Source organism: Canis aureus, chromosome 7 (genome assembly GCF_053574225.1).
Source record: "Canis aureus isolate CA01 chromosome 7, VMU_Caureus_v.1.0, whole genome shotgun sequence".
Lineage (NCBI taxonomy): Eukaryota > Metazoa > Chordata > Mammalia > Carnivora > Canidae > Canis > Canis aureus.
The window spans coordinates 29,912,578-29,938,546 of record NC_135617.1 but is presented as its reverse complement, the minus strand read 5'-3'; the positions used below and the strand labels follow the sequence as shown (position 1 = coordinate 29,938,546).

General features: G+C 32.9%; 1 protein-coding gene across 6 annotated transcripts in view; it reads right to left on the bottom strand.

Annotated features, from left to right (window-relative positions):
- Positions 1–228: 228 nt before the first annotated feature.
- Positions 229–25,969, bottom strand: part of IBTK (inhibitor of Bruton tyrosine kinase) — a 101,670-nt gene continuing 75,929 nt past the window's right edge. For 5 of the 6 annotated variants that reach the window (XM_077903260.1, XM_077903256.1, XM_077903259.1 and 2 more), the window contains exons 26-29: positions 13,306–13,452; positions 2,947–3,018; positions 2,402–2,534; positions 229–1,477 (exon numbers count right to left, since the gene is read on the bottom strand). In XM_077903260.1, coding sequence (XP_077759386.1) covers positions 1,346–1,477; positions 2,402–2,534; positions 2,947–3,018; positions 13,306–13,452 — 484 coding nt within the window. In that variant the 3' untranslated portion in view covers positions 229–1,345. The remainder of the gene's footprint in view (positions 1,478–2,401; positions 2,535–2,946; positions 3,019–13,305; positions 13,453–25,969) is intronic. The other variant, XM_077903261.1, reaches the window with a different exon arrangement.

The following is a 25,969-nucleotide window of genomic DNA, read 5'->3' as shown; positions in this document are numbered from 1 at the left end:
CTTTACTGCAACTTCAATAAAACTTTATAAAATCCATTTCTTCTCAAAAATAATATAAAACTTTTCACAGATGCATCCTCAGAAAACTGCCTTTCTTAAGCAGTGAAGGAATGAACACAGCATCACTTTAAACAATACTGGTTATAGTACAGTAGATCAGGAGGTCTACTGTAACTCCTCTTATGGTAGATGTCAATATAGTATATCAAAGACACATTAACAGTAAAATGGATCAAGATTATTTTTTATTGCACATTTGCTTACAAATTTGCTGTTTTAAGTATAGCTAAATCTCAAGTATTAAGTTAGTTTCAGCCATATTTCCATCAACTGAATTAAAGCAGTGAATTGCCTATATATTCCCTTAAGATTATGTTTCAGAAACTGGAACATTAACCTTCCCAATTTGTCTAGTTTATTGGAGCACATATTTAACATTTGTTTTTTAAAAATTTAACTACTCAAAACCAAATAGCATACAATAAAGAAAACAATGTTTATGTCTATTCATATAACTCAAGCTCAGAGAACTTCTGATTACATAATATGTAAAGGGTCTTCAAAACTATTCAATTCTTCTTTGTATAATTTTGGAAATTTTAATATTTTGAGAAATTGATTCTCTCATAATCAGACTTTTATAAGGTTTCCCCTCCCCACCAAAAAACAACCCACAATGACTCCAAATTTAATAAAGGAACCATTATCTTGGACTAAGCTTCAAAATAGTATTCACATTCTCTATTGACTGTACTCCACAGTTTAATGCAAAATGCAAAATGTGCTATACAAATCGAAATAATATGGCATTTGAGCAGTCCATGCTTTAAACAGACCTTGAAACATTGATAGCCTGATCAAAAGAAACACAAGAATGAAAACAACTACTGCAAATGCAAAATTTTGGCCATTAATGGATGAGTAATGGCTGATGCTCCTAATAAGCTCATCAATATCATATAAAAAACAAAGAAGAGTAACAACAGACATTTGGCAAAACCTTCTAAATTATTTATCCCAAATTCTCAAACGGAATTTTTAATGCCTCACTCTTAAATTTTACACTTCAATCATTCATGTTTTCCTTTTCAGACTGTTAAGAAATAATTCTACTTAAACTTTTAACCTATTTATCCTCTCACACATTTTTACATAAAAAGTTACTAAAATCACAATTCTGTGGCATCTGTTTATAATCAAACATACACCTAAACTGCAGTAAAGAAATTAGATCCTTTCTTATTCTATCTAGAAAGACGTTACTGAATCTCTAAGAACTCTTTTCCACAGCTCTTCTTTGTAACAACCATGATTTATGAAAATTGCATTTCAACTCCATAGCAAATTAACATCCATGCTTATTCCACATAGGTACTGCTAGTGGTCCCTGTGGTGTCCTTTCAACAATAACAAACTCATCAGGGTTGCCAAATGCCTCATAGAAAACCAATAAATCTTGTATTGCACGCTCTTCAATCTGAAAAAAAAAAAGGTGGAAAAAAAAAAGATCCTTTAATCTTTTAGCAAGATTATATTAGCTTTCCAATTTCCTTTTGTGGAAGTACAACTTAATATGAATACAATGCAGCAGAATTAAATGAGGTATCCTGCTATCACCTAGGCAAGTAGAAGGCTTAAGGCCTGAAGAATAATCAGATACCCATCCTCCTTTGAATTTTAATCTTGAGCAGAAAGAAAAAAACCCTGAAAATAGTTGTTGGAATCCATTTATTCCAATACTTCAGGAAGATGCTTTCTGCTACATAAGTCTTCTAACTCTCCAGGGCAACTATGGGTCTTATCTGTTTCCAAGCCTGGCTCTCTGGTCTTTCAAGTAAATCTCAAATTTTAGCATCCCTTGATAATTTATCTTTCCTTGAACTAGTCAAAATTGGTATCTGTGGCTTACAACCTAAGAACACTTTCTGATACAGAAGCACCAGATAACACCAAGTTTGTTACTAATCATTTATTTATTTATTTATTTATTTATTTATTTGAGCAAATGCGAGTGCAGTGGGAAGGGTGTAAGAGAGAGAATCTTAAGCAAGCTCCACTGCCCAGCATGGAGTCAGAAAGGGGGCTCAATCTCATGAACCTGAGATCATGACCTGAGCTGAAATCAAGCGCTGCATGCTTAACTGACTGAGCCACCAGGTGCCCCTATTGATCACTTAAAAAAAACCAAAAAACAAAAAAAACAACCTTGTGACAATTTATTCATTCTACATTAACCTAAATTCCTTCAATTAATACTCATTGAGCACCTCAGTTTTGTTTTATAGTACATTTTAACACAATAAATATATATACCTTTGCAATGAAAATAAACATAATTTTCTTAAGATGAAATGTAGTGCAGTTCTTCCCTAAATTAAGTCCATAAAAGCATATTACTTACCTGAATCAAAGCCAAGGGTTTTTCTCGACTTCTGATTAAAGCTGCTTCCTGCTGTAATTCTTCTTCTACAATAGATGCAAAAGTGACTGGAGCTACCACAGGAGGAGCAGTCAATGAAGAAGACAGCCAGGGACTGAAAGAATAGTAACAATGAGCTCTCATTATCTTCCCAAATTCTTGCATGTAAATTCTCCTTTGAAATACTCTTCAACAGTGTTACACTTTTTCTCAGTGACCTATAATATGAGGGGACTTGAAAGCTTTTGCCTTCTTTTTATAGAATAGTAAGGTTAAGAAACAGAGGAAAGGAAAGCTAATATTTTATTTGGATCAGTGCTAAAAAGAATACTTTAGAAAACATCAAAAGGCTGGATGGAGCAAAAATGATATAACTAAACAGAAAGGTAACTCAAACTGTGGAGCAGACAGTAGTCAGCTAACACATTCTATTCAATATCATACTACTCCCAATTTCTTAATATTATCTTTCAGTGCTAAACAACAGCCTAGCTTTTGATGCTCCAAAGCTAATCAATAAGCCTTACTTGGGACTGTCTAGAAGTGGTAAATCTGAAATATGGTTGCCTTCTGGTCCTGGCGTACCATGAGGGGAACATCTGCAAAACAAATGCCAAGACTGGAGATTAAAATTTCTACTAATATTAGTAAAACTCTTTATTCATAGAAATACAGAGGAAGAATTATAAGTCCTGACACAGGATACAAGCTAATGTGTGGAATCAGACTTACTTTTAAAATTTAAGTTAAAAAAAAAAAAAGTCTACAGGTATATAAACCCTAATAATGTTCATAGAACCATTTACTATTATCAAACATACATTAGGAAATACAAAAAACTTTGTAAATAAAGTTTTACATTAAAAATTGTTTATGAATAAAAGTGAAAAATTAGCACTAAGTTTCAAAATACATACAAACTGAATAATTAGCCAAATTTTGTGAGCAACTAATATAGTAAATACTTTGATAAGCCAGGAATTATAGGATAGAAATATATGATTACTATGTTCTAAGAACTCACAAACTAAGTGAGGAAACTATATATAAAATGACATAGCAGAAAATAATTTAAGATACGATCTAACAGAGGCACCTGGGTAGCTCAGTGGTTGAGTATCTGCCTTTGTCTCAGGTGGTGATCCTGAGGATCGAGTCCCACACCAGGCTCCCTGTGAGGAGCCTGTTTCTCTCTCTGCCTATGTCTCTCTGCATCTCTCATGAATAAATAAAAATCATTAAAAATAAAAAAAAGATAAACTATCTAACAGGGCTATAGAAATCAAAAAAGATCTGATCATTTGAGAGGGCCTCATGGAGAAGACAATAAAAGAGGTGTAGGATGAGGGGGCAGAAGTATTCGTGTAAGAGAAATAATTAAAGGTACTATAGAGACTGACCTAAATGTGGAATTTTACAGCTAAAAAGATACCTAGAGATTATCTGGATTAATCCAATCCCCTCTTTCAGAATGAGCAAACTTAGGCCTAGACAGGTTTATCAGAAAGTCAGTGAATGAACAAATAGCACTTAAACACTGACTTCCTGATTCATTTATGGAGTTACTAGGTATATGTAGCACTATGGTGCTAAAAATCAGGCTGATTAAAATTCAGTCTCTTCGCCCCTAAAAATACTGGGGGGAGAGGTTTAAAAATCTATTTATAAACAATAATAAAAATGTGAGATAAAACAATTGATACCTGTACCAACCAATACGTACAAAGTAATATGAATTAACAGGAGATACTGACATAATATGGATGAGGGTACATGCTCTTGGCTTCACTGGGGAAATGGCATCAAAGCTGAGAGTGGCAGTGAAATAGCGTTTTTGGTTGTACAAATGAATGGAATGGTAAAAGCCACCAAAGCCTTTTCAATAAATAGGATAGGATTAAGAGTTTGGAAGGGATTAAAAGAGAAATAAAGTTAAAATGAACCAGTAGGCCAAGAGTACCAAATGCACTGAAAGCTAAAATGTTTAGACCTAATGTGTGGGCAAATAAATTTACTGAGAGTATTTTTATATACATATCTCATTTAATCTTTGCAATACTCTATTAAAAACCATGTATTATTTCCATTACACTGATTAGAAAATTAGGCTCAAAGAATATTATATAATTGCCCGATTCACAGATTGCCTAAGTAGAGACAGAACTCAAAGCAGGTCTTTTTTACTCAGAGTACAGTATGTTTTCCATTATCACAAACCTGCCTTTATTTCTATTATTCCTCTTAGTTTAGAATACATTCCACTATAAATGTCTTTTTATTCTTTAAGGACTAGCTCAAATATCACCTTCTCTCTCTTCCTACAGCATTTCAACTACTATTATAGAGCTTCACACACAGTAATTATTGCTTACATGTCTATCTTAACTACTAGACTAGTCTCTCAAGGTACGGCACTGTGCGTCATTCTTGTTTGTATCTCAGTGTCCAACAGAACACCTGGCACATAGTTGTTTGTAAAAATATAATTAAAGTATAAACAACAGGGGCGCCTGGATGATCCAGTCAGTTAAGCATCTGCCTTTGGCTCAGGTCATGACCCCAGGGTCCTGGGATCACACCCTGCATCAATCAGGCTCCCTGTTCAGTAGAGAGCCCGCTTCTCCCTCTTCCTCTTGTTGCTCCTGCTTGTGCGCTCTCTCTCTCCCTCTCAAATAAATAAATATTTTTAAAAATAACATAAGAAAGCCAAAGGATTTTAAGTATGAGATAAAAGCAGGATTTTTTTTAAAGTTCCTTATTCCTTTGAATTACTGATAACTTCTTTCTTCTAGATGTTAGGTACTGAAATACAAAATGAAATGAAAGGTATAGCTATAGGTTTTTAGTTTTAAGTTTTAGGACTTGAAATCTACTGGGTGCTTGACCTATGACCTCCAAAATAAAGAGATATAGATATCCCCAGGATAAAGTAGAAGACTTCCAACCAGGAGAAAAATGAAGCTAAGGAGATAAATTAGAAAGCTACTGGAGTATTACAAGATGATGGAAACCTAGACTAGAATAACTACAAAATAAATGGGAAAAATTTTACATTCTGATGAAAGAGAGCTACCTTAGAGACTAAATGTAAATTCCCATGGTTTAAGTTCCCTGAAGTCCCTAAAAAAAGAAAGAAAAAAAAAAAAAAAGGAAAGAAGGAAATTAGGAAAGAAAGAAAGAAAGACATAAAAAAAGAAAGAAAGCATCCTAAAGTCAGTCCAAGGCTAAAGATTAGAGGCCTTCTAGGCACTAAAGCATAACATGGAATAAACACAAACACAGATAATGACTTAAGTGGTGCTCAAAAATCTCTCTGGTGTCTGGGGATTGGCTAAAAGTGTTTGACACTTTCAAAGAAATAGAAAAATACTGTGGAATCTACTATTAAGTAAGAAGCAGCAACTACAAGCTGTCTGTGAAAGTGATATGGTACTGGCTAGAACAAATTGAGTATCAGGATTAAAGTATTTTATATAGGCCTTATTAAACCAAAGTTAAGCAATCAGAACTTAAGTATAACTTACCTGTATAATCTATAATTTATAGAGTACTTCCATATATATTATCAGATATAAGCCATAATAAACCTGTATGATAGGCATTATTGTTCTTATTTCATATGTGATAAAACTGGTTCAGAAAAGTTCAGAGGGCTACTGTGTCAAGACTGAAACTCAAATCTGTTTCATAAGATTGTAATCCCAGAAGTCTTTCCATGGATAATCTCATTAGTTATAAATTTACCCCAACAACTGAAGCTCCATGAAAATTTCATCTTAAAGTAAAACTATTAAATAGAGCTATGATTAAACAAATATCAAAAACATGCTAAGCTTTCAGATAATAAATACAGCATTATTAAGCTGTAGGTATTTGCAAGACACAAATAGACATCGCAATAGACAATCTATAAAACTTAGCCTTCTGAAAAAATCATTTAGAGATTTTTGTTCAAACTGAACATTAATCTTACTAAATTTAGACTTTGAGAATAAATAACTTCTTATATAGCTGACTTTTAATTTTTTTAAAGAATCCTGTATTAGCTTAATTACAAAGATTTTTAAGTATAGAGCTTATATAATAATTTTTTGTCTCACAAGTAGTTTTCCTTACCAATAAGAAACACAAGATCGGTTTCTGCCCAAGAATTACATAAAAGGGTGTTTAAGTGGAAGGAAAATGAAAGAAAATGCATGAAAATGAAAAAGAACACATAAGTAACATACATAAGTTCCACAAATCTCTTTACATTTTAACATTCCCAAATAACAATGGCATTCCTGGACTTCCCTAGCTTTGAGGGAAAAATTACATTTTCTACAATTAAAACAAGAATATATGATTTGAGGAACTTCTAAAATGAGCTCCATTGCACTTGCCACACAAATTCCCTAAATACCACAGCATTTCTGTCTTCTAGCTGTAATTCTATTTCCTCTATTTAATTTACACTGCCTCTTCTCTTTTAAAAATCCTATCCTAAGTTCAAAAGCTTATGGCAATGAAATAGATCAGTATTTTTCTAATACTATTCATATGGCCATACATATAATGATCAAGTATTTGGCACTAATTAAGAAAAGTGTTTATAAACTGTTCCTCAAGCCCTTCTTCAATTAGATTTTTCCTGATAATTCCAGCCCATGGTCATTTCTTCCTCTCTGAACCACTCATCTGACACTTAAATAATATATTGCCTTGTGACTTAATACTCTTACATTATATTGCAATTTCATTCTTGACCTTCCATTTAACTTTCATGTGTGCCCCCTTAGACTTACCAACTAGATTTCAAACACATTTAAGGGACTAGGCCTATATATAACACTTTTATATATACACCTAATATAAGCTAGCAGAATGTTATGCAAATATAATTTGGTGATTATTTACTTTTATTATTTCCTTTTTATATCTCACTTATGATTACACATTTTCACAATGAAATTAAAAAATTAAAATGAAAGTCACGCTATTTCCCTTCTCAGTGATCAAATGGTAATACACAGTGATCAGTGATAACATACAGCCATTTAAAACATTAACTTCCATGCTATGGCTGTCATGATCATTATTATATACTCCTTTACAATTTCTAAACCGGTATAATAGCAGATGCCACTTTTCACGATTAAGAGCCCTGATGTTATAGCACGCTCTAGTGATCAACTATGAAACCACAGATCTTCAAAACTTTAAGACAAAGACTTACCCAAAGAAAGTAAGAAATTTTCAATCAATAGTGTTAATATTTAAAATGTAAAAATATTACAAAAATGAACTTAATGTTCATACCTTACAATTTACAAACTTGAAGCATACAATAAAACTTACTCATTAGAAACAACTGTTACCTAAAACAGCTACAGTTTTACCTCATTTATTCATCTTGTTCTGAGCATTTATTACATGCTAAAAAATATTCTAAGCATTGATAGTTCAGCGAGAAGCAGAGATCAACCTCTCATTGAGAGGATTCTCTTCTCCTATGCTTTCATTAAACATATAGTTGGATATTCAGTCAGTCATTAAAATACTTGTAGTTGAAAACATTAAACAAAGAATCACACTAGTAACTGAAAAGTCCAATGAGTGAGAAGTGCTGTGGGAATATATCAAAGAAAACTGACTCAGGAAGGGAAGTCTGACTCCCAAAAAATACGATTGAATAGAGACGGAAAGAAAAATAAGAGTCAACTAGTCAAAGGGTAGGCAAGTGGCAAGAAATAAATGGCATTTTTTTAAAATTTTTATTTATCTACGATAGTCACACAGAGAGAGAGAGAGAGAGGCAGAGACACAGGCAGAGGGAGAAGCAGGCTCCATGCACCGGGAGCCCGATGTGGGACTCGATCCCGGGTCTCCAGGATTGCGCCCTGGGCCAAAGGCAGGTGCCAAACTGCTGCGCCACCCAGGGATCCCCAGTAAATGGCATTTAGAACAAGATAATGAGAATAGAGAGATGTTAAGAGAAAGATAAGAGGTTGGCAGAAACCAGACTATGTAAGGCCTTAAGGGCTATATAAGAAATCCAGCTTTTCCCTAAGAGCAGTAAGATCTGCCATTTCAAAGAAGAACAAAACTGGCTCAGTATTTTGGAGGGAAAGAAGAAAGGTTATGGCAAGACCAGTTAGGAGGCTACTCAGGTAGCCCAGGTGAAAGATCACAGTAATCTGAATGAGAGTAAAAACAGTGGAGATAAAATTTAACATATGATTTGAGGAATATTTAAGAGCTAAAACTGGCATGTCCTGATGATAGACTGAATATTAGGAAGATGGAATAGTAAAGACTTTCAAATGCCATTTTCCAAGGAAGGAAACTCAGGAAGAACTTTTTTTTTTTAATATTTTATTTATTTATTCATGAGACAGAATAAATGTGTCATGAGACACAGAGAGAGAGAGGCAGAGACACAGGCAGAGAAAGAAGCAGGCTCCATGTAGGAAGCCCGATGTGGGACTCAATCTGAGGAACTCCAGGATCACGCCCTGGACCAAAGGCAGATGCTCAACTGCTGAGCCACCCAGGCGTCCCAGAATGGACGTTTTTTTTAAACTAAACATTATTTTGTTTCCAACTAACCATAAAATATTCCTTCTTCTGAGGCACCTAGGTGGGGCTCAGTTGGTTAAGCATCTGCCTTCAACTCAGGTCATGGTCTCAGGGTACTGAGATTAAGCCCCAAGTGGGGCTCCGAGGTCAGTGGGGAGTCTGCTTCTCCCTCTCCGTCTGCCCCTCCCCCTTCTAGCACATGTGGATTCTCACTCTCAAATAAAGAAATAAAATCTTAAAAAAAAACAAAAACACTCCATTCTTTAATGAAGAATTAGACTTCAGGAGTTCATTTACGCATTTTTTTAAAATTGAGGTAGAATTGACTACAATGTGGTATTTGTTTTAGGTGTACCACAGTGATTTAACAATTCTATACACTATGCTATGCTTAACCACAAGTGTAGTCACCATCTACCACCATACAATGTTATTACATATTACTGACTATATTCCCTATGCTGTATTTCTTATCCCCATGACTTATGTATAACTGGAAGTTTGTATCTCTCAATACCCTTCACCTATTTTGACCATCCTCCCAACTCCCTTCACTCTGGCAACCACAAACCTACCCATTCTCTCTATAGACAAAAATGTTTTTGCTTGTTTCTTTTGTTAGATTCCACTTACAAGTGAAATTATATGGTATTTGTCTTTCTCTGTCTGACTTTACTTAGCATAGTACCCTTTAGGTCCATCTATGTTGTCACAAATGGCCAAGATCTCATTCTTCTTTATGACTAAGTAATATTCCATCACACACACACACACACACACACACACACACACACACACTATATCTTCTTTATCCATTTATCTATTGATGGACACTTACGCTGCTTCCATATCTTGGCTATTAAAAATGCTGCAATAAATACAGGAGTATGTGTATCTTTTTGAATTCATGCTTTCCTTTGGGTAAATGAGGAAAAAAATCAGGAAGTATGGATTGTTTTATGTTTTCTATTTTTGTTTGATTTTATGAAAGAGGTATGAAGAAAACATTGTTTGGTTTTACATGAAGTTAAAGTATTTCTGAATATCCAAGTAGGATGGAGATTTCAAGAAGACAGCTAATTCTGAAGTTCAGATGATAGTTGTGGACAGGCAATATAATTTTTGAGTCTTTAGTGTATAGCTGATAACTGAAAATAGAAGCTCATGAAATGATGTAGAAAGAGTATATAAAGTGAAATGAGAAGATGACCTGTAATTGAACTTCAAGTAAAATGAGTCATATAAAAAGTTCATGGTTTTGGCAAAATGGAGGTCACTGCTGAACTTAGCCTGAGCTGTTTCAGTTTAGTAATGGGACTAGAAGCCAGACTGGATTAAGAAGTGATTGGGAGCTGACAGCTCTTTTGAGAAATCTGGCTGTGAAGAGAGTAGGGGATTGGTAATGATAGGACAACTGTTAGAGGAAAGTGCGAGGGATGACTGAAGGATTCATTACCTCACCCAGACCACATGATAGAGATCTAAGCATATTCAAAACAAGATGGGAGGTATCCACCTAAAAGGACAATGTTGACTATCCACAAGAAAAGAGAGGGACAATTAATAGTGTAAGGTTTTTAGTAAGGCTTTTAAAGTGGAAAGGAATGAAGATACCAGCACAGGTATAAATATGAACCATCAATAGGAAAAGTAATTCTAGTGCAAAACAAGAAAGGAGGAAAAAATGAACAAAAATAGAGGCAGATTTAGGTGTTTCATAGTAAGAAGATAAAGAAGTTACGTGTCTTATTTATTTATTTATTTATTTATTTATTTATTTATTTATTATTTATTTAAAGATTTTATTTATTTATTCATGACAGACAGAGAGAGAGACAGAGGCAGAGGGAGAAGCAGGCTCCATGCAGGGAGCCCGATCTGGGAGATATAGGACTCAATCAGGGGACTCCAGGATCACGCCCTGAGCCAAAGGTAGACCCTTAACCATTGAGCCACCCACATGTTTTTCTATTTAAAAGCATGGTCAGCATCGCTCATCACACAACTTATAAAAACCAATAGTATGCCTACGTTTCTCTTTTATCAAAAAAGACTACACTATATTCAATTTTTAAAAATATTGTGATAGATGCAGGATCATTATAGAGTAGAACAACAAATTTTTAAAAAACATTTATAAAAAATTTGGAATCAAAAACATAATGAGATGTACAAATGACTTTTTGAAACTGAAACATTTGTTTAGAATTATATAGAGACATTTTTGAAATAAACATATAATCATAAATGCATGTGTATCTGTACACTGGCATGCAAATGCAGTTGAAAATAAACATTTTTACTGTGCAAATTTAACACTTATAAAACTACCTGTCACCTAGGAATGGAATAAAATGCCCTTCCCTCAACATCTTTAAGAATACAACTTATAAAATACTAAATAGTTTTATATTGTTTGGGTTCAGTCATTTTCAGTGTATCATAAAATGTTCACCAACTTTCGTTAGTACTTTTATTCTGAAATACATTTTGAATCTAATAAAAATATATAGATTCAAATACTTTTAACACACTGAAGATCACTGGCATGTTATAATTTCTGTTGCGAGGTTAATTCATTTCTATATTAATTCAAGAATATAATTTCTTCTGCCATCTCTGTTTAAACAAAAGTGTACTCTTAGAGAATCTTAAATCACAACTATTTCAGAGTTTTCTTAATATTAGACTAATGTTGAAATATATGTTGAGAATATTTTTCATTATGCTTTATATACTACTTGCATATGGTTTCTCTTTTCTTTTGGACTGTGTGTGCTCCACGGGCAGGCACTATGTTAATTTTGTTTGCCACTGTAACTCTAGTACCTAGTGTAATGTCTGATACAGAGTAGATAAGTCATTAAATATTTGTCAGTTTTAAGACTACAAATGTCTTATATCACATCTAATTCTACATTTATAACCCTAACAAATCAGCTTTAACATTTTTTCATAAGTAAGCATATAAAAAATTTATCTATTTTATATGTTAGAGTTACACTTAAGATTTTTTATAGTGTTCCACTAATAAAAGTTTTCATAAAGATAGGGAGATAGACCAAATGATTTCTTCAGGTTCCTTCTGATCTTTTGGTTTTCCATATTGTAAGTAGAGATCTTTGGTCCAAATGTACATTATCTATAATAAGGCAGCCAGTCACAATATCAACAATGAAAATATGTTTATGTTTAGAGTTCATATAAACCAGTAGTTTCCAGTGTTGTTAGAAGACTTTGACAATTCCCCAGAAGTTGCTTGCAGGGCAGATATGATGAGGTTAAACTATAGTATGATTCCCAGACCCCTTATATTAATATGTTTATAATGTTGGAATTGGACATAAGATTCCACTTAAAAAAAAAAAAAAGGTTTAACAAATAGTGAAAAAAGCTTTATCATTATGTAAAATAAAATATTAATCTGGTCACGGCTGACATTTTTAATTATATTTTTGTTTTGTCTAAAATACTTTAGGGATTAATATCTTTGGGAGATGTCATATTAGCAAAAATAAGAAAAAAATTCCACTTAGTCAACTAACTTGAAACACAGTTCTTTCTTCCAACACTGGACTATCTAATGCTCCAAGAATGTTCCTTTTTGTACAGTGATTAAGAGAATTTACATACCATGGCAGAAAAACTACTTTATTAGAAAACTGCTTTTAAATTATGTTTAGATTTTCATGTTCCACGGAGGCATTTAAAATATGAAACATCTTTTAAAATACATTAAACTTTAAAAACTAGTATCAAAAATAGTCTAGAGAAAAAACTGGAAACACCCAAAGGTCTATCAATAGATGCAGATAAATGGGTTGTTTTATAACAATGGAATACTACTCAGCAATAAAATGAAATGAATTAATGATACACACGACAACTTGGATGACTCAAAAACTGTATCCTGAGTAAAAGAGAATTTTTAAAAGTACAGACTGAATAATCCTATAGATATAAAACTAGAATATACAAGTTGTCTATACTGACACAAGAAGATTAGTAGTAGCTGCATAGAGAGTAAAATGGGGAAGAGAAGAAGAGATTACCAAGGCACATGAGGAAACTTCTGGGAATGATGGTTATAGTCACTGTCTTGAATATAACTAGTAATGGTTTCACAGGTGCATACATATACCAAAACACCAAACTGTATACTTTAAAAAGTTTACTGTAAGACAATTATATCAAAATAAAGCTTAAAAAAAGTAGACATGTAACTTTTGAATGTAAAAGAATGTGTAAAACTGCCTGATAAATTTTTAAAGATTATTTCAGAATGTCAAACTACTATAGAGCTTTTTAAGGTAAAAAATGTTTATTACCTTTCAACTTTTGATGCCTGAGAATTTTCTATTCCTTTAAAACAAACTTTTTTGACATGATCTCCTGAACTATGGCCAGTAATAGATTTTTTTTCTTCAAAGAAATCCCGGAATGACTTGGATGAAACTGAATGTACAGAAGATGCCCTGCAAAGAACAACAGAGATCATGTTAAAAAGTCCATTTTTTAAAAAGGTCAATGCTAGAAATCACAAGTAGAAAATGGAGAGAATGTATTATCAAAAATTTTACACTGATATTATATAATTAGTTTTTAATGTGATGTTAGATTCTTGCTGTCAGTTGTGAACTCATCAAAATGATGTGATAAAAAAAAAATGGAGACCAATACTGAAGATAACCCAGATGTTGAAATTAGCAATGATATTAAAAACAAGTGTCATAACTATGCCTCAGGCAACAATTAAAAAAAGCTCAGAATAAATTAAAGAATAAGCTCAGGGAAAAGAAACTATGAAAAAAAAACAAAATAGAAATTCAAGAAGTTTTAATACAATATTTAAAAAACAAAATTCATTGGATGGATGTAACAAACAATTGGAATAGAATCAAGAAAAACTGAAGATAAATCAACAAATTTTTAAATCTGAACAGAGGTAAGAAAAGACTGAAAAAACTTCCACCATGGTGACTTAATCAGATATCAAAACGTCTACCATAAGTGTAACTGGGAATACCAGGAAGAGAGGTTAGAAATACAGCAAATAAAAATATTTAAAGAAACAGTAGCCAAGCATGCCCCAAATCTGGTGGAAGATATAAATTTAAAGATTCAAGAATTTTAGAAAACCTCAAGGAATATCAATCTAAACAAAACCATACTTAGGCACATAATGAGCAAACTGCTAAAAACCAAAGATCAAAAGAAAAGCTTGAAAGCATCTTGAAAGAAATACAACACAGTATGAAAACACTTAGCTTATTATTAGAAACAAGGAAAGCCAAAAGACAGTGGAACAACATCTTTAATATGATGAAAGGTAGGAAAAAAACTATTAATCTAGTATTCTATATCCATATGAGTCAACTTGGACAAGGATGCTCTCCAAGTCAGGATCAGAAATGATTACAGTCCTGGCTGAACCTTGATTGCAGCAGTGTGGGAGACATGAGCCAGGGGCACTCATAAGCAATAACTCAGTGAAGCCCGACCTAAAGGAACTATGAGATAATAAACATTGATTGTTTTAAGCTATTTTTTAGGGATAATTTGTTACAAAGTAATAAATAACTAATATAAGATACCATTGGAATTAAAAAGATAACAAAGATTATGAATAACTTAGGCAAATAAATGACAACTTATATAAAATGGACAAATATCTTGAAAAAAATATATATTTTAAAGATTTTATTTATTTATTCATGAGAGACATAGAGAGAGAAGCAGAGACATGGAGGGAGAAGCAGGCTCCTCCACTGGAGCCTGACATAGGACTTGATCCTGGGTTTCCGGGACCACACCCTGAGGTGAAGACATACACTCAACCACTGAGCCACCCAGGCATCCCGAAAAAACTATTTATTAAGGGTACCTGGGTGGCTCAGTTGGCTAAGCATCTGACCTCGGATCAGGTCATGATCTCTGGGGTTGTGGGATCAAGCCCCATGCTCAGCAGAGTCTGCTTCCCCATTACATCTACCTTTGCCCGTCTCCCTCCTTGGACACTCTGAAATAAATCTTTATCAAAGAAAAAAATATGAAATAAAAAAGAGACCTATCTCTATTTAAAAAACTGAATTAATCCCACCAGTTTAGAAGTTGACAAGTTGATTCTAAAATTTTTATGGGAATACAAAAAAACCTAGATTAGCCCAAGTATTCTTAAAGCAATACAAAATTGGAAGAAGATAAAACAAGTCACAGTAATCAAGACAGAGTGGTACTGACATAAGGATTAAAAATCCGATCAGTGAAAAAGAAAAAAAAAATCCGATCAGTGGAAAAGAATAGACAGCTCAAATATAGATCCTCACATATACAATCATTTTAATTTCAATAATTAGTTCCCAAAACAATTCAGTGGCAAAAGTATTTTATCTAAAAACAAATGGTTATAAAAGAAAGAAACCTTCACTTTTATCTCTTATCATATCCTAAAATTAATTCAGGGTGGATAATAGACCTAATGTAAAAACTATCCTAGAAAAAAAACAAAAGGCTATCTTCATAACTTGGTGGTAGGCAAAGGTTTCCTTGGGCTTATACTACAGGAATAAACAAATGACGAATTACAGTTAACCAAAATTAAAACTTCTGATCAGAAGACATCATTAAGAAATCAGAAAATAACTGCAAAACACTATGTGACAAATGACTCGTATCCAGATTGTAAAAAGAACTAGAACTCAAAACTAAAAAAAACTTAACACATAATAAAAGACAAGGCAATTTTAAAAAGCAAGCAAAACAATTTGAATAGACACTTCACAAAGAAAGATATGCTAATGATCAAAAAGCACATTAAAAAGTGCTCAGTATTCATCAGGGAAACACAAAGCCACAATGAGAGGCTGCTATACGCCCACCAAAATGGGTAAAATTAATTGACAATACCAAATGTTGGCAAGAACGTGAAATAACCAGTGCTCTCACATACATTGTTGGTGGGTGGATAAAATGGTACTAATGCTGTGGGGAAAGGTCTGGCAGTTTCTTAGTAAGTAAACATTTATTTTTCTGTATAATCCAATAATTCTCCCTAATAATTATCCAAGAGAAATTAAAATATATGTCAATAAAAAGGCCCAAACAAGAATATTAGCAGCAGCTTTACTCATAATAGCCAAAAACTGGAAAGAGACCAGGTGTCCATCAACAGGAATAAACACAAATTGTATATTCATACCTTGGAATACTACTGAGTAATAAAAAGGAATAAACCATTGGCATACACAATCCAGATAAATCTGAAGAACACGTGAATGAAAGAAGCCAGATGGATAAAAGTACATTATGTTTCATTTGCATAATATAAAGTTCTAGAAGAGGTAAAAATAATCTTTGGTCAAAAAAGGAAAAAGTCACAATACTGATTGACATTGGTATGGAGGAGGGCGCCAAGATGAAAGAGAACTTTCTGAAGAAAACTTTCTGGGATAATGGTAATGCCCAGCAATTTATTAAAAAGATAATAAACAATGACCAAGTGAAGTTTTCCCTAGTAATGCAAAGTTGGTCTAACACTCAAAAGAAAAAAAAAATCAATATGAAACATAAACAGGATAAAGTAGAAAAATCCTATGGAAAAGACTTATGATCCAAAATATGACTAATAACAGGCAAGGACATGCATCCCAAAGATATGAAAATAGCCAATAAGCCCCTGAGAAGTGTAAAATAAACCACACTTACTAGTAGCTAAAATCAAAACAATTACGTGTACCAAATGTTCGAAAGAGTATGGAACAAGAGGAACTCTCATACACTGCAGACAAAAAGTGTAAAATATGAACATTTTGGAACATTGGTGCTTTTCTTATATTATAAAGTCTAACATTCACTTAACATATGATCCAGCAATTCCACTCCTAGGTATTTATCAAGAGATATAAAAACATGTCTATTATGACTTATACATAATCACTTTTTTCATAAAAACATACTGGAAACCAGTATTTCTCAACAAAAAAGGAAGAAATTACTGGTAAATGCAACATGGATGAAGCTCCAAAACTTCAAGTCAAATGACAGAAAGCTAGACATAAAACAGAACATAATGAGCTTACATGCCATTTATATAAAGTTTGAAAACAGACAAAAACTAAGTTATAGTGACAGAAAATTTCATCAATGATGGCATAGGTGGAGACTAAGAAAAGATACTGCAATGAGGGAAATATTTCTTTTTATTTTCACTGGGGTGGTGAATACACAGATGAATATATTTGTAAAAACTCCTGTATACAAAATTAGTCCACTTACTACATGTAAATCATATCTTGACAAAGTTATTAAAAACAAACAAACAAAAGGAAATCTGCACTCCTTCTCAAATGACTAAAAGTTGAAAAATGCCAAGTTTTGGTAAAGAGGTGGAAGAAGTACAACTCATACAACGCTGATGAAAATGTTTTGTGATGCCACTAAAAATGAATATATGTATATCTTATTATCCAGTTATTCCTAGCTAAGATACCCAATAGAAATACGAATGTACATTCACCTAAGACATGAACTAGAACATCCATAGCAACACTAATCTAACAGTAAAACAATGAAGATATTCAAATGCTAACAAAAACTGAATGAATAAGTTGCAGTATATTTACACAATGGAAATTAGCTAGTACTCATCAAAATATGAATTTCATAATTATGTTGAAAAAAAGAAGCCAGACACAATTCTATTTATATACATTAAAAGAAAATCTATGAAAAGAGAAGTCAGGATAGTGGATGATAAAAAAGATACTGGGTTGCTGCAGGGAGAAGAGGGCATGTAAGGGTGGCAGAGGGGGACTTAGAAGATGATGGTAATGTACTTCTTGATTTGAGTGCTGGTTGTACAGGATGTGTTCAGTTTGTGAAAATTCAGCCTATATATTTATGGTTATTGTACTTTTAAGTGTATATTATGTTTTAATAAAAAGTTACTTAAAATGTTAGCCTGCTTTTACATGATAAAACAGAAGAAATAAAAATTAGGTTGATCTAAATATACAAAATTAATCACACCCAACATAGCTGTAATACTTTGATAATTAGTTAAAAGTGGAATATATTTTACAATACCAAAAAACAGGCAAAAAATTAAAAATCACCATTACAGACTAATTTAGTTTTCAAAGATTTCATACTCAGAGTTTAATGATTTCAGAATCTTTTAATTCAACTATCAATGTTTTATTTTACAGCCATGCAAAAACAATCTGCAGAGTAATAGGGCTAGACATATAAAGCTCTATTGCTTAGACTGGGTTCAAATTTTGGCTCTGACTTTGGGAAGTTAAGCTTTGTGCTTCAGTTTCCTCATCAATAATACGACGATACTATCTCCATCATCATAATGGTTGTTATGAGGATCAAATGTTAATTTATGGAAAAATACTTAAGACAATAGCTGACACAGAGAAATGCTATGTAAGTCTTAATATCCATAATTTTCATAGCATTTAACAAAACTTACTGTGATTTAAGAGAAAAAGAAGACATGAACAAAGTTCATGACATGAAGACATATAATCAGTTATAAATAGGCTTAGTATCTCTTTCCTTCTAAAGTAGACTTAGAAAAATTAATTTAAAAAGCTAAACTTTAGTTATTAGTTCTTTTATACACTAGATCTACACCATAACCTTAGATCATTTTCAGAATCCTTAACATTAGAGAGTCAAAATTATAAGCAATAATAATGTATAAACAATTTCCATACCTAGGTTTTTTCTTTTTTTTACTATTTTCTTTACTCAGAGAACAAAGTGGTCAAATGCTAAATGGATAATTCCCGAAAAAGTTAAATTTGTAGGGGCAAGAAACCATAAAATCCGAACCTAAATTAAGTTCATAAACAATTTGAGGTATCCCATAAAAGAGCAAGTCTTTCTAAAATCCTATTATTTTGTCTGAATAGCTCGTTTGTACTTCTGATCTAATTACCAAACTATATTTGCAAAACGCTTTAACATGCATCATGTCATTTAATTCTTGTAGTAACAATCCTAAAAAGTAAGTATTTTTTATCATCTCCTAAGTTTAAAAGAAGAGTAAAACCAAAGTTCAGGGACCACCAGAGATAAGGCAGAACTGGGATCCAAACCTAATTCTTTTTTTTCCCTAAAAATATTTTCTTTATTTATTCATAAGAGACACAGAAAGAGAAAGGCAGAGACACAGGTAGAGGGAGAAGCAGGCTCCATGCAGGGAGCCAGACTTGGGACTCGATCCCAGGTATCCAGGATCAGGCCCTGGGCTGAAGGCGGCGCTAAACCACTAAGCCACCCAGGCGTTCCCCCAAACCTAATTCTTAATGACCACAGAACTCATCCTTTAGTCTACCACTGCCTTCAGTAAGAAATCAAGACAACACTTCTTATAAAGTGCCAAAGAGAAAACAGATAGGAAGATACTGATGATTCACACTTTGTTTTGTTATCATATGAACTAAGCATCCATTCATAACAAAATGAAAACTATTTTACCCAATTTCTATTTGATCAATAAAGATTAGATCATTCAATACAAAATGACTCCTAAAAGATTTTTTTAAGGGACTCCTGGGTGGCTCAGCAGTTGAGCATCTGCCTTCGGCTCAGGTCGTGATCCCAGTGGGGAGCCTATGCCTCTCTCTGTGTCTCTCATGAATGAATAAATAAATCATAAAAAAAAAAATTTTAAGAAAAAAGAAAAGTTCACCAAAAAGTTAATACATGTTAAGGAAATCAGTTAATCATATGGCCATATTACAAATCAAGTTACCATTTATTAAAATATAAATGGCTAACATTTATATATTTGATTAGACAATGCTGAAGGTGCTATGCTAAATGTTTGATGCTTTAACTCAGTTTCAACTTCATAATACCCCTGTGAAATAGGTACTGTTTTTAGCTCTATTTATGGACAAGGAAAGAAAGACAGAGAAAGATTAAATAACTGATCTAAGCTTACATTGCTACCAAATTAACAGATCCATGATTTAAACTCAAGCAAGGCTAACTCCAGAACCCAGGCCTAATCACTATACTGCTGTGTCTACATATTAAAAGTTGTTTGCTCTAAGTAAAGCCTTAAATTACATCAGAGGAATTTTCCTTATAGATTTGTGTCAGAAACATGACCTACCTAGGTATTCATGCTAAAAATACTTCTTCAAATGGAACGTCCCTATGACTTGACCATGAAATTTTTCCCCAAATACATACATATACAAAACATAAAAAGCTAAACACATATACAATTTGTGTTTCCTTAACAATTCCTTCCTCCTCCCAAAAGCACACATACCTAAAGGATTCTATTGGCAAACAAGGTAACTATGGTGTACAGTGTAACATTAGCAATTTGGGAATACTGATGGCAAATGTTCTTGCCTGAGAATACAATGAATGTCTCCTTTAAGTAAATCATGTTTCTAAATACAGAAATTTCAATCTATAAAGCATAAGTTGTCAGATTCATTCTAGTAGTAATTCAGAGACTCCTAGATGTGATAAATTATACATACTTTTAAAAGACTTCCAAAACTCTTTTAAAAAGCTACTGATACCTCCTTAGGAATAAATGTAAATAACAGTGCTTATAAAATATCTTAAACTCACATGTTCATTAATCATGCACAGTGGTTACTTATAAAATGACTTACCAGATTTCCTTAAATGAGTTCTACTACTCTTTCCACTGATCATGCCATAATTTGAAACAGTTTCTGATTTCCCATGATTTTGCTTTCTTAACTCAGGCTCTGGCTATTTTCCATCTTAGGAGCCACAGTAGCTTTATGAAGAAGCATTTGTAGACATTGGTAACCACGTAAAAAATTAATCAAGATTTTGTTTCTTAGCTAAAGCAGCTCTGAAATTTTAGCTTTAATAGATAAAATTTCCAGCTCTAAAAAGTTAAGAAGTTGAATTAGTTTATAATTTATAGGTTACCTCTACATGGAATTTAGAAGAATTTATATTCATCAAGCCAGGCCACAAAGATTGTGCATTCTTCCACTGAAGATGACTCATGAGAAATGTATTATTTCTCCAAGTAAAACAGGTGATAATGAAAAGTGGCCAACTCCCACATACACTTGTGTTTTCACACGATATTATATCAGAACTTCATTCTAATGCAAGAACCAATTATATTTAATATATAATATTGCCACACCTAACTGTAGAGAGCAGGAGTACAACTATGTATTATGAGTCATAAAAACTAGGTGAGAAAATCTGTGATCAAACTAGTAAAAATCCTTTCCACAATCAGAAGCAGATTTATAGGGCTAATTTGTGATTTGCTAATGAGCTTTATCTTAACCTTAATACTAAGATAAACACAGCATAAAAACATATTCTACAAAAATAAAATCATGTTAGATGGTTCTTCAGATGATGAAGATGCTCTTTTAAGAAATATTTTTAAAAACTTAAATCACTACAGTTCTGAATATACTCTATACACACAATTCATAAATCAGATTAAATGCTAATTTAATTTTCTAATTTATTCATAGCATAGTAAAGTTTAAGTGCTACCAAATTTCATTAGATCATCATTTACATGGGATATTCTAAGGAAAACAAATCTATGCCATTTTTAATTTCTTCAATCATATACTACATGTATTTACACCCTGTGTGTAAAAAGTATTCAACAAATGATTATTTCCGTTTACACTAAACATGGATCAAAATTCATGAACACCAAACATCAACCAGTTTATATAAACATGTTTTAAAAATCTCTAACAAATATTTTGATTTATGCCATTAACTTATAAAATTTCCATAACCAAAGTATATATATATAATATCCTTATAGTTATTCTATACTTATTGACAAATATATATTTTACTAAGTTAACCTTTAATTTAGAGTACAAACAAAAGTATATATATTCAGAATTTAGCAGAAATAAATTTTAAAAGATCCTTCAAATATTAAAAATAGTCTCAAGAAGTCATAAAAAGGACACAAATGATCAATTTTATAGCTCAGATAATTCAGAATAAAATTATCCCTAATTAAATTTGCTTGGTGTCCTAAGAAACATAAAACTGCTATTGATTAGTTTGTATTTTTTTTTATTCAAGTATAGCTGGCATACATTAATTTCAGGTATGCAACATTTATATATGTTGTGAAGTGATCACCTACCATAAATCTAGCTACCATCTGTCACCAAAATTGTTACACATTATTAACTTTATTCCCTATGTTGCACATTGTATCTATGTGCCTTATTTATTTTATGACTGGAAGCATGTTATTTTGACTTTTTAATCCCCTTCCCCTTCTCCCATCTCCCATCTGGTAACCATCAACTTGTTCTTTGTATATACCGAGTCTGTTTCTGTTTTATTCATTTATTTTTTGATTCTACATATAAGGGAAGACATACAGTATTTGTCTTTTTCTTCCTTATTTCATTTAGCATAATACCTTCTAGTCCATCCATCTTGCTGCAGATGGCAAAATTTCATTCTTTTCTTTTACGGCTTTTAAGATTTCATTCTTTTTTTTATGGCTCCTATTCCATTGTATGTATTTATACCTAAACTTTATCCATTCATCCATCAATGGTACAAAGTTGCATCCATATCATGGCTATTATAAATAATGCTGCAATGAACAAAGGATTCTAAATTTCTCTCTTCAAATTACTGTTTTCATTTTCTCCAGATAGATACCAGAAGTGGAATTGCAGGATCATATAGTAGCTCTATTTTTAATTTTGTTGAGAAACCTCCATACAGTTTTCATAGTGGCCGCACCATTTTGCATTCCACCAACAGTGACAGTACATCAGAGTTCCCTTTCCTTTACATCCTCACCAACATTTAATGTCATTTTTGACAATAGCCATTCTGACAGGTGTGTGCTGATAGCTCATTGTGGTTTTGATTTGCATTGCTCATATGATTAGTGATGCTAAACATCTTTTCATGCGTCTGTTGGCTACCTGTATGTCTTCTTTGGAAAAATGTATATTCAGGCCCTCAGCCTGTTTTTGTTGTTTTGATACTGAGTTGTGTATAGTCTTTATATATAATGGATATTCAACCCTTATCAATCGTTATCATTTGCCAATATCATCTCCCAATTAGTAGGTTGCCTTTTTGTTTTGTTAGTTTTCTTCATTCTGCAAGGGCTTATTTAACATAGTTTCATTTGTTTATTTTTGCTTTTGATGCCCTTTGCCAGAGGAGACATATCAAAAAACCATGTTGCTCAGGGACGCCTGTGTGGTTCAGACAGTTGAGCGTCCAGCTTTTGGTATCAGCTCAGGTCATAATCTCAATCATGAAACTGAGCCCCATGTCAGCCTCTGTGCTCAGCACAGAGTCTGCTTTAGACTGTTTCCCTCTATCCCTCCCTGCCACTGACTTTTGCGCGCACTTTCTAAAATAAGTAAATCTTTTAAAAAATACGTTGCTCAGACCAATATCCAAAGCTTACCACTTATGTTTTCTTCCAGTAGTTTTATGGCTTCTGATCTTAAATTTAAATCTTTAACTCACCTTGAGGTTTCTTTTTGTATATGGTATAAGAAAATGACTGTTTTCCCAAAACCATTTATTGAAGAAACATGTTCTTTCCCCATTATATGCTCATGCCTCCTTTGTCAAAGATTAATTGACCAGAAGCATAGGTTTATTTATGAACTCTATTCTGTTGCACTGATCTATGTGTCTGTTTTTGTGCCAATACCATAGGGTCTTTATTATTATAGCTTTGTAATAGTTTGAAATCAGGGAGTATGATACCTCCAGCTTTGTTCTCTCTTAAGATTGCTTGGGCTCTTCGGGGTATTTTGTGGTTTCATACAAATTTTAGGATTATTTGTTCTAGTCCTGTGAAAAATGCCCTTGTTATTTTGATAGGGATAGCACTGAATCTGTAGATTGTTCTTGGTAATAAGGGCATTTTAAAAAATAAATTCTTCCAACACAGGAGAGCAGTGTACCTTTCTGTTTGTGTTATTTTTAATTTATTTCATCATTTAGTTTTTATAGTTCTTTCACCTACTTGGTTAAATTTATTTCTAGGTGTTTTATTCATTTCAATGAACTGTAAATAGTACTGTGGTCTTACATTTTCTGACAGCTCATTATTAGTATATAGATATGTGACAAATTTCTGTATATTAACTTTGAAACTTTTTTAAGATTTTTTTTTTCATGAGAGAGAGAGAGAGAGAGAAGAGAGGCAGAAACCCAGGCAAAGGGAGAAGCAGGCTCATTGCAGGGAACCTGACATGGGACTTGACCCTGGGTTTCCAGGATTATGCCCTGGGCTGAAGGCAGGCACTAAACCGCTGATCCACCCAGGCTGCCCTGTATGAAACTTATTAGTTGTAATGATTTTTGGTGCATCTTTAGGGTTATATTAGTTGTAATGGTTTTTGGTGCATCTTTAGGGTTTTATATATATATATATATATATATATATATATATATATATATATATTCATTCATGTCTTCAAATAGTTAAGTTTTACTCCTTTTCCAATTTGGATGCCCTTTATTTCTTTTTCTTACCTGATTCTGATTGCTATAACTAGGACTTCCAGTACTATGTTGAATGAAAGTGTTGAGAATGGACACCCTTGTCTTATTCCTTATCTTAGAGGAAAAGCTCTCCACTTTTCACCATTGAGTATGATGTTAGCTGTGGGATTTTCATATATGGCCTTTATTATGTAGACATATGTTCCCTCTAAATCTACTTTATGGAGGGTTTTTATATTGATTGGAAACTATTTGTCAATTGTTTGTTCAGTTTATCTATTCAAAGGATCATATGGCTTTTATCCTTTCTCTTGTTGATGTGGATGTATCACATTGACTGATTTGTGAATAATGAACCACCCTTGCATCCCAGAAATAAATCCCACTTGATCTTGGTGAATGTTATTTTGATGTATTGTTGGATTCAGTTTGCCAATATTTTGTTGAGGATTTCTGAATCTATATTCATCAGAGATATATTGGCCTGAAATTTTTTTGGTTTGGGGTTTGTTTTTTTGAGGGGGGTGCTGCTGTCTTTATCTGATTTTGGTATCAAAGTAATGCTGGGCTTATAGAATGAATATGGAGTTTTCTTCCCCTTCTATTTTGGAAAAGTTTGAAAAGAATAGATATTAACTCTTCTTTAAATGTTTGCTAGAATTCACATGTGAAGTCATCAGGTCCTGGACTTTTATTTGCTGGGGGTTTTTGATTACTGATTCAATTTCATTGCTGGTAATCAATTGTTCATATTTTCTATTCCTGCTTCAGTTCTGGTAGGTTATATATCTCTAGGAATTTACCCACTTCTAGGTTGTCCAATTTGTTGGCATATAATATTTCATAATATCCTCTTACAATCCCTTGTATTTCTATGGTGTTAGTTGTTATTCCTCCTCTTTCATTTCTGATTTTGTTTATAGGAGTTCTCTCTTTTTGGGGGGTGGGGGAATCAGTCTGGCTACAAATTTGTCAGTTTTGTTGATCTTTACAAAGAACCAGCTCCTAGTTTCATTGATCGGTTCTACCGTTTTTTTAGTTTTTATATCATTTATTTCCACTCTAATCTTTATTATTTCTTTCCTCCTACAAGTTTGGAGTTTTGTTTGTTCTTCTCTTTTTCTAGCTCCTTTAGGTATAAGGTTAGGTTGTTTATTTGAGACGTTTCTTGCTTCATAATATAGGCCTGTATTGCTATAAACTTCTCTTCTGCTTTTGCTGCACAGCCCAAAGATTTTGGACCTGTTTTCATTTTCATTTGTCTCCATGTATTTTTTTTAATGCCTTCTTTGATTTTTTGGGTTGGCCCATTCATTGTTTAGTACCATGTTATTTAACCTCCATGTATTTGTCCTCTTTCCGGAATTTTTTTAAAGATTTGAGAGAGTGCATGCATGCAGCATAAGCAGTGCAGGAGAGGCAGTAGGAAAGGGAGGAGAGTCTTAAGTAGACTCTGTGCTCAGCAAGGCAGGGCTAAAT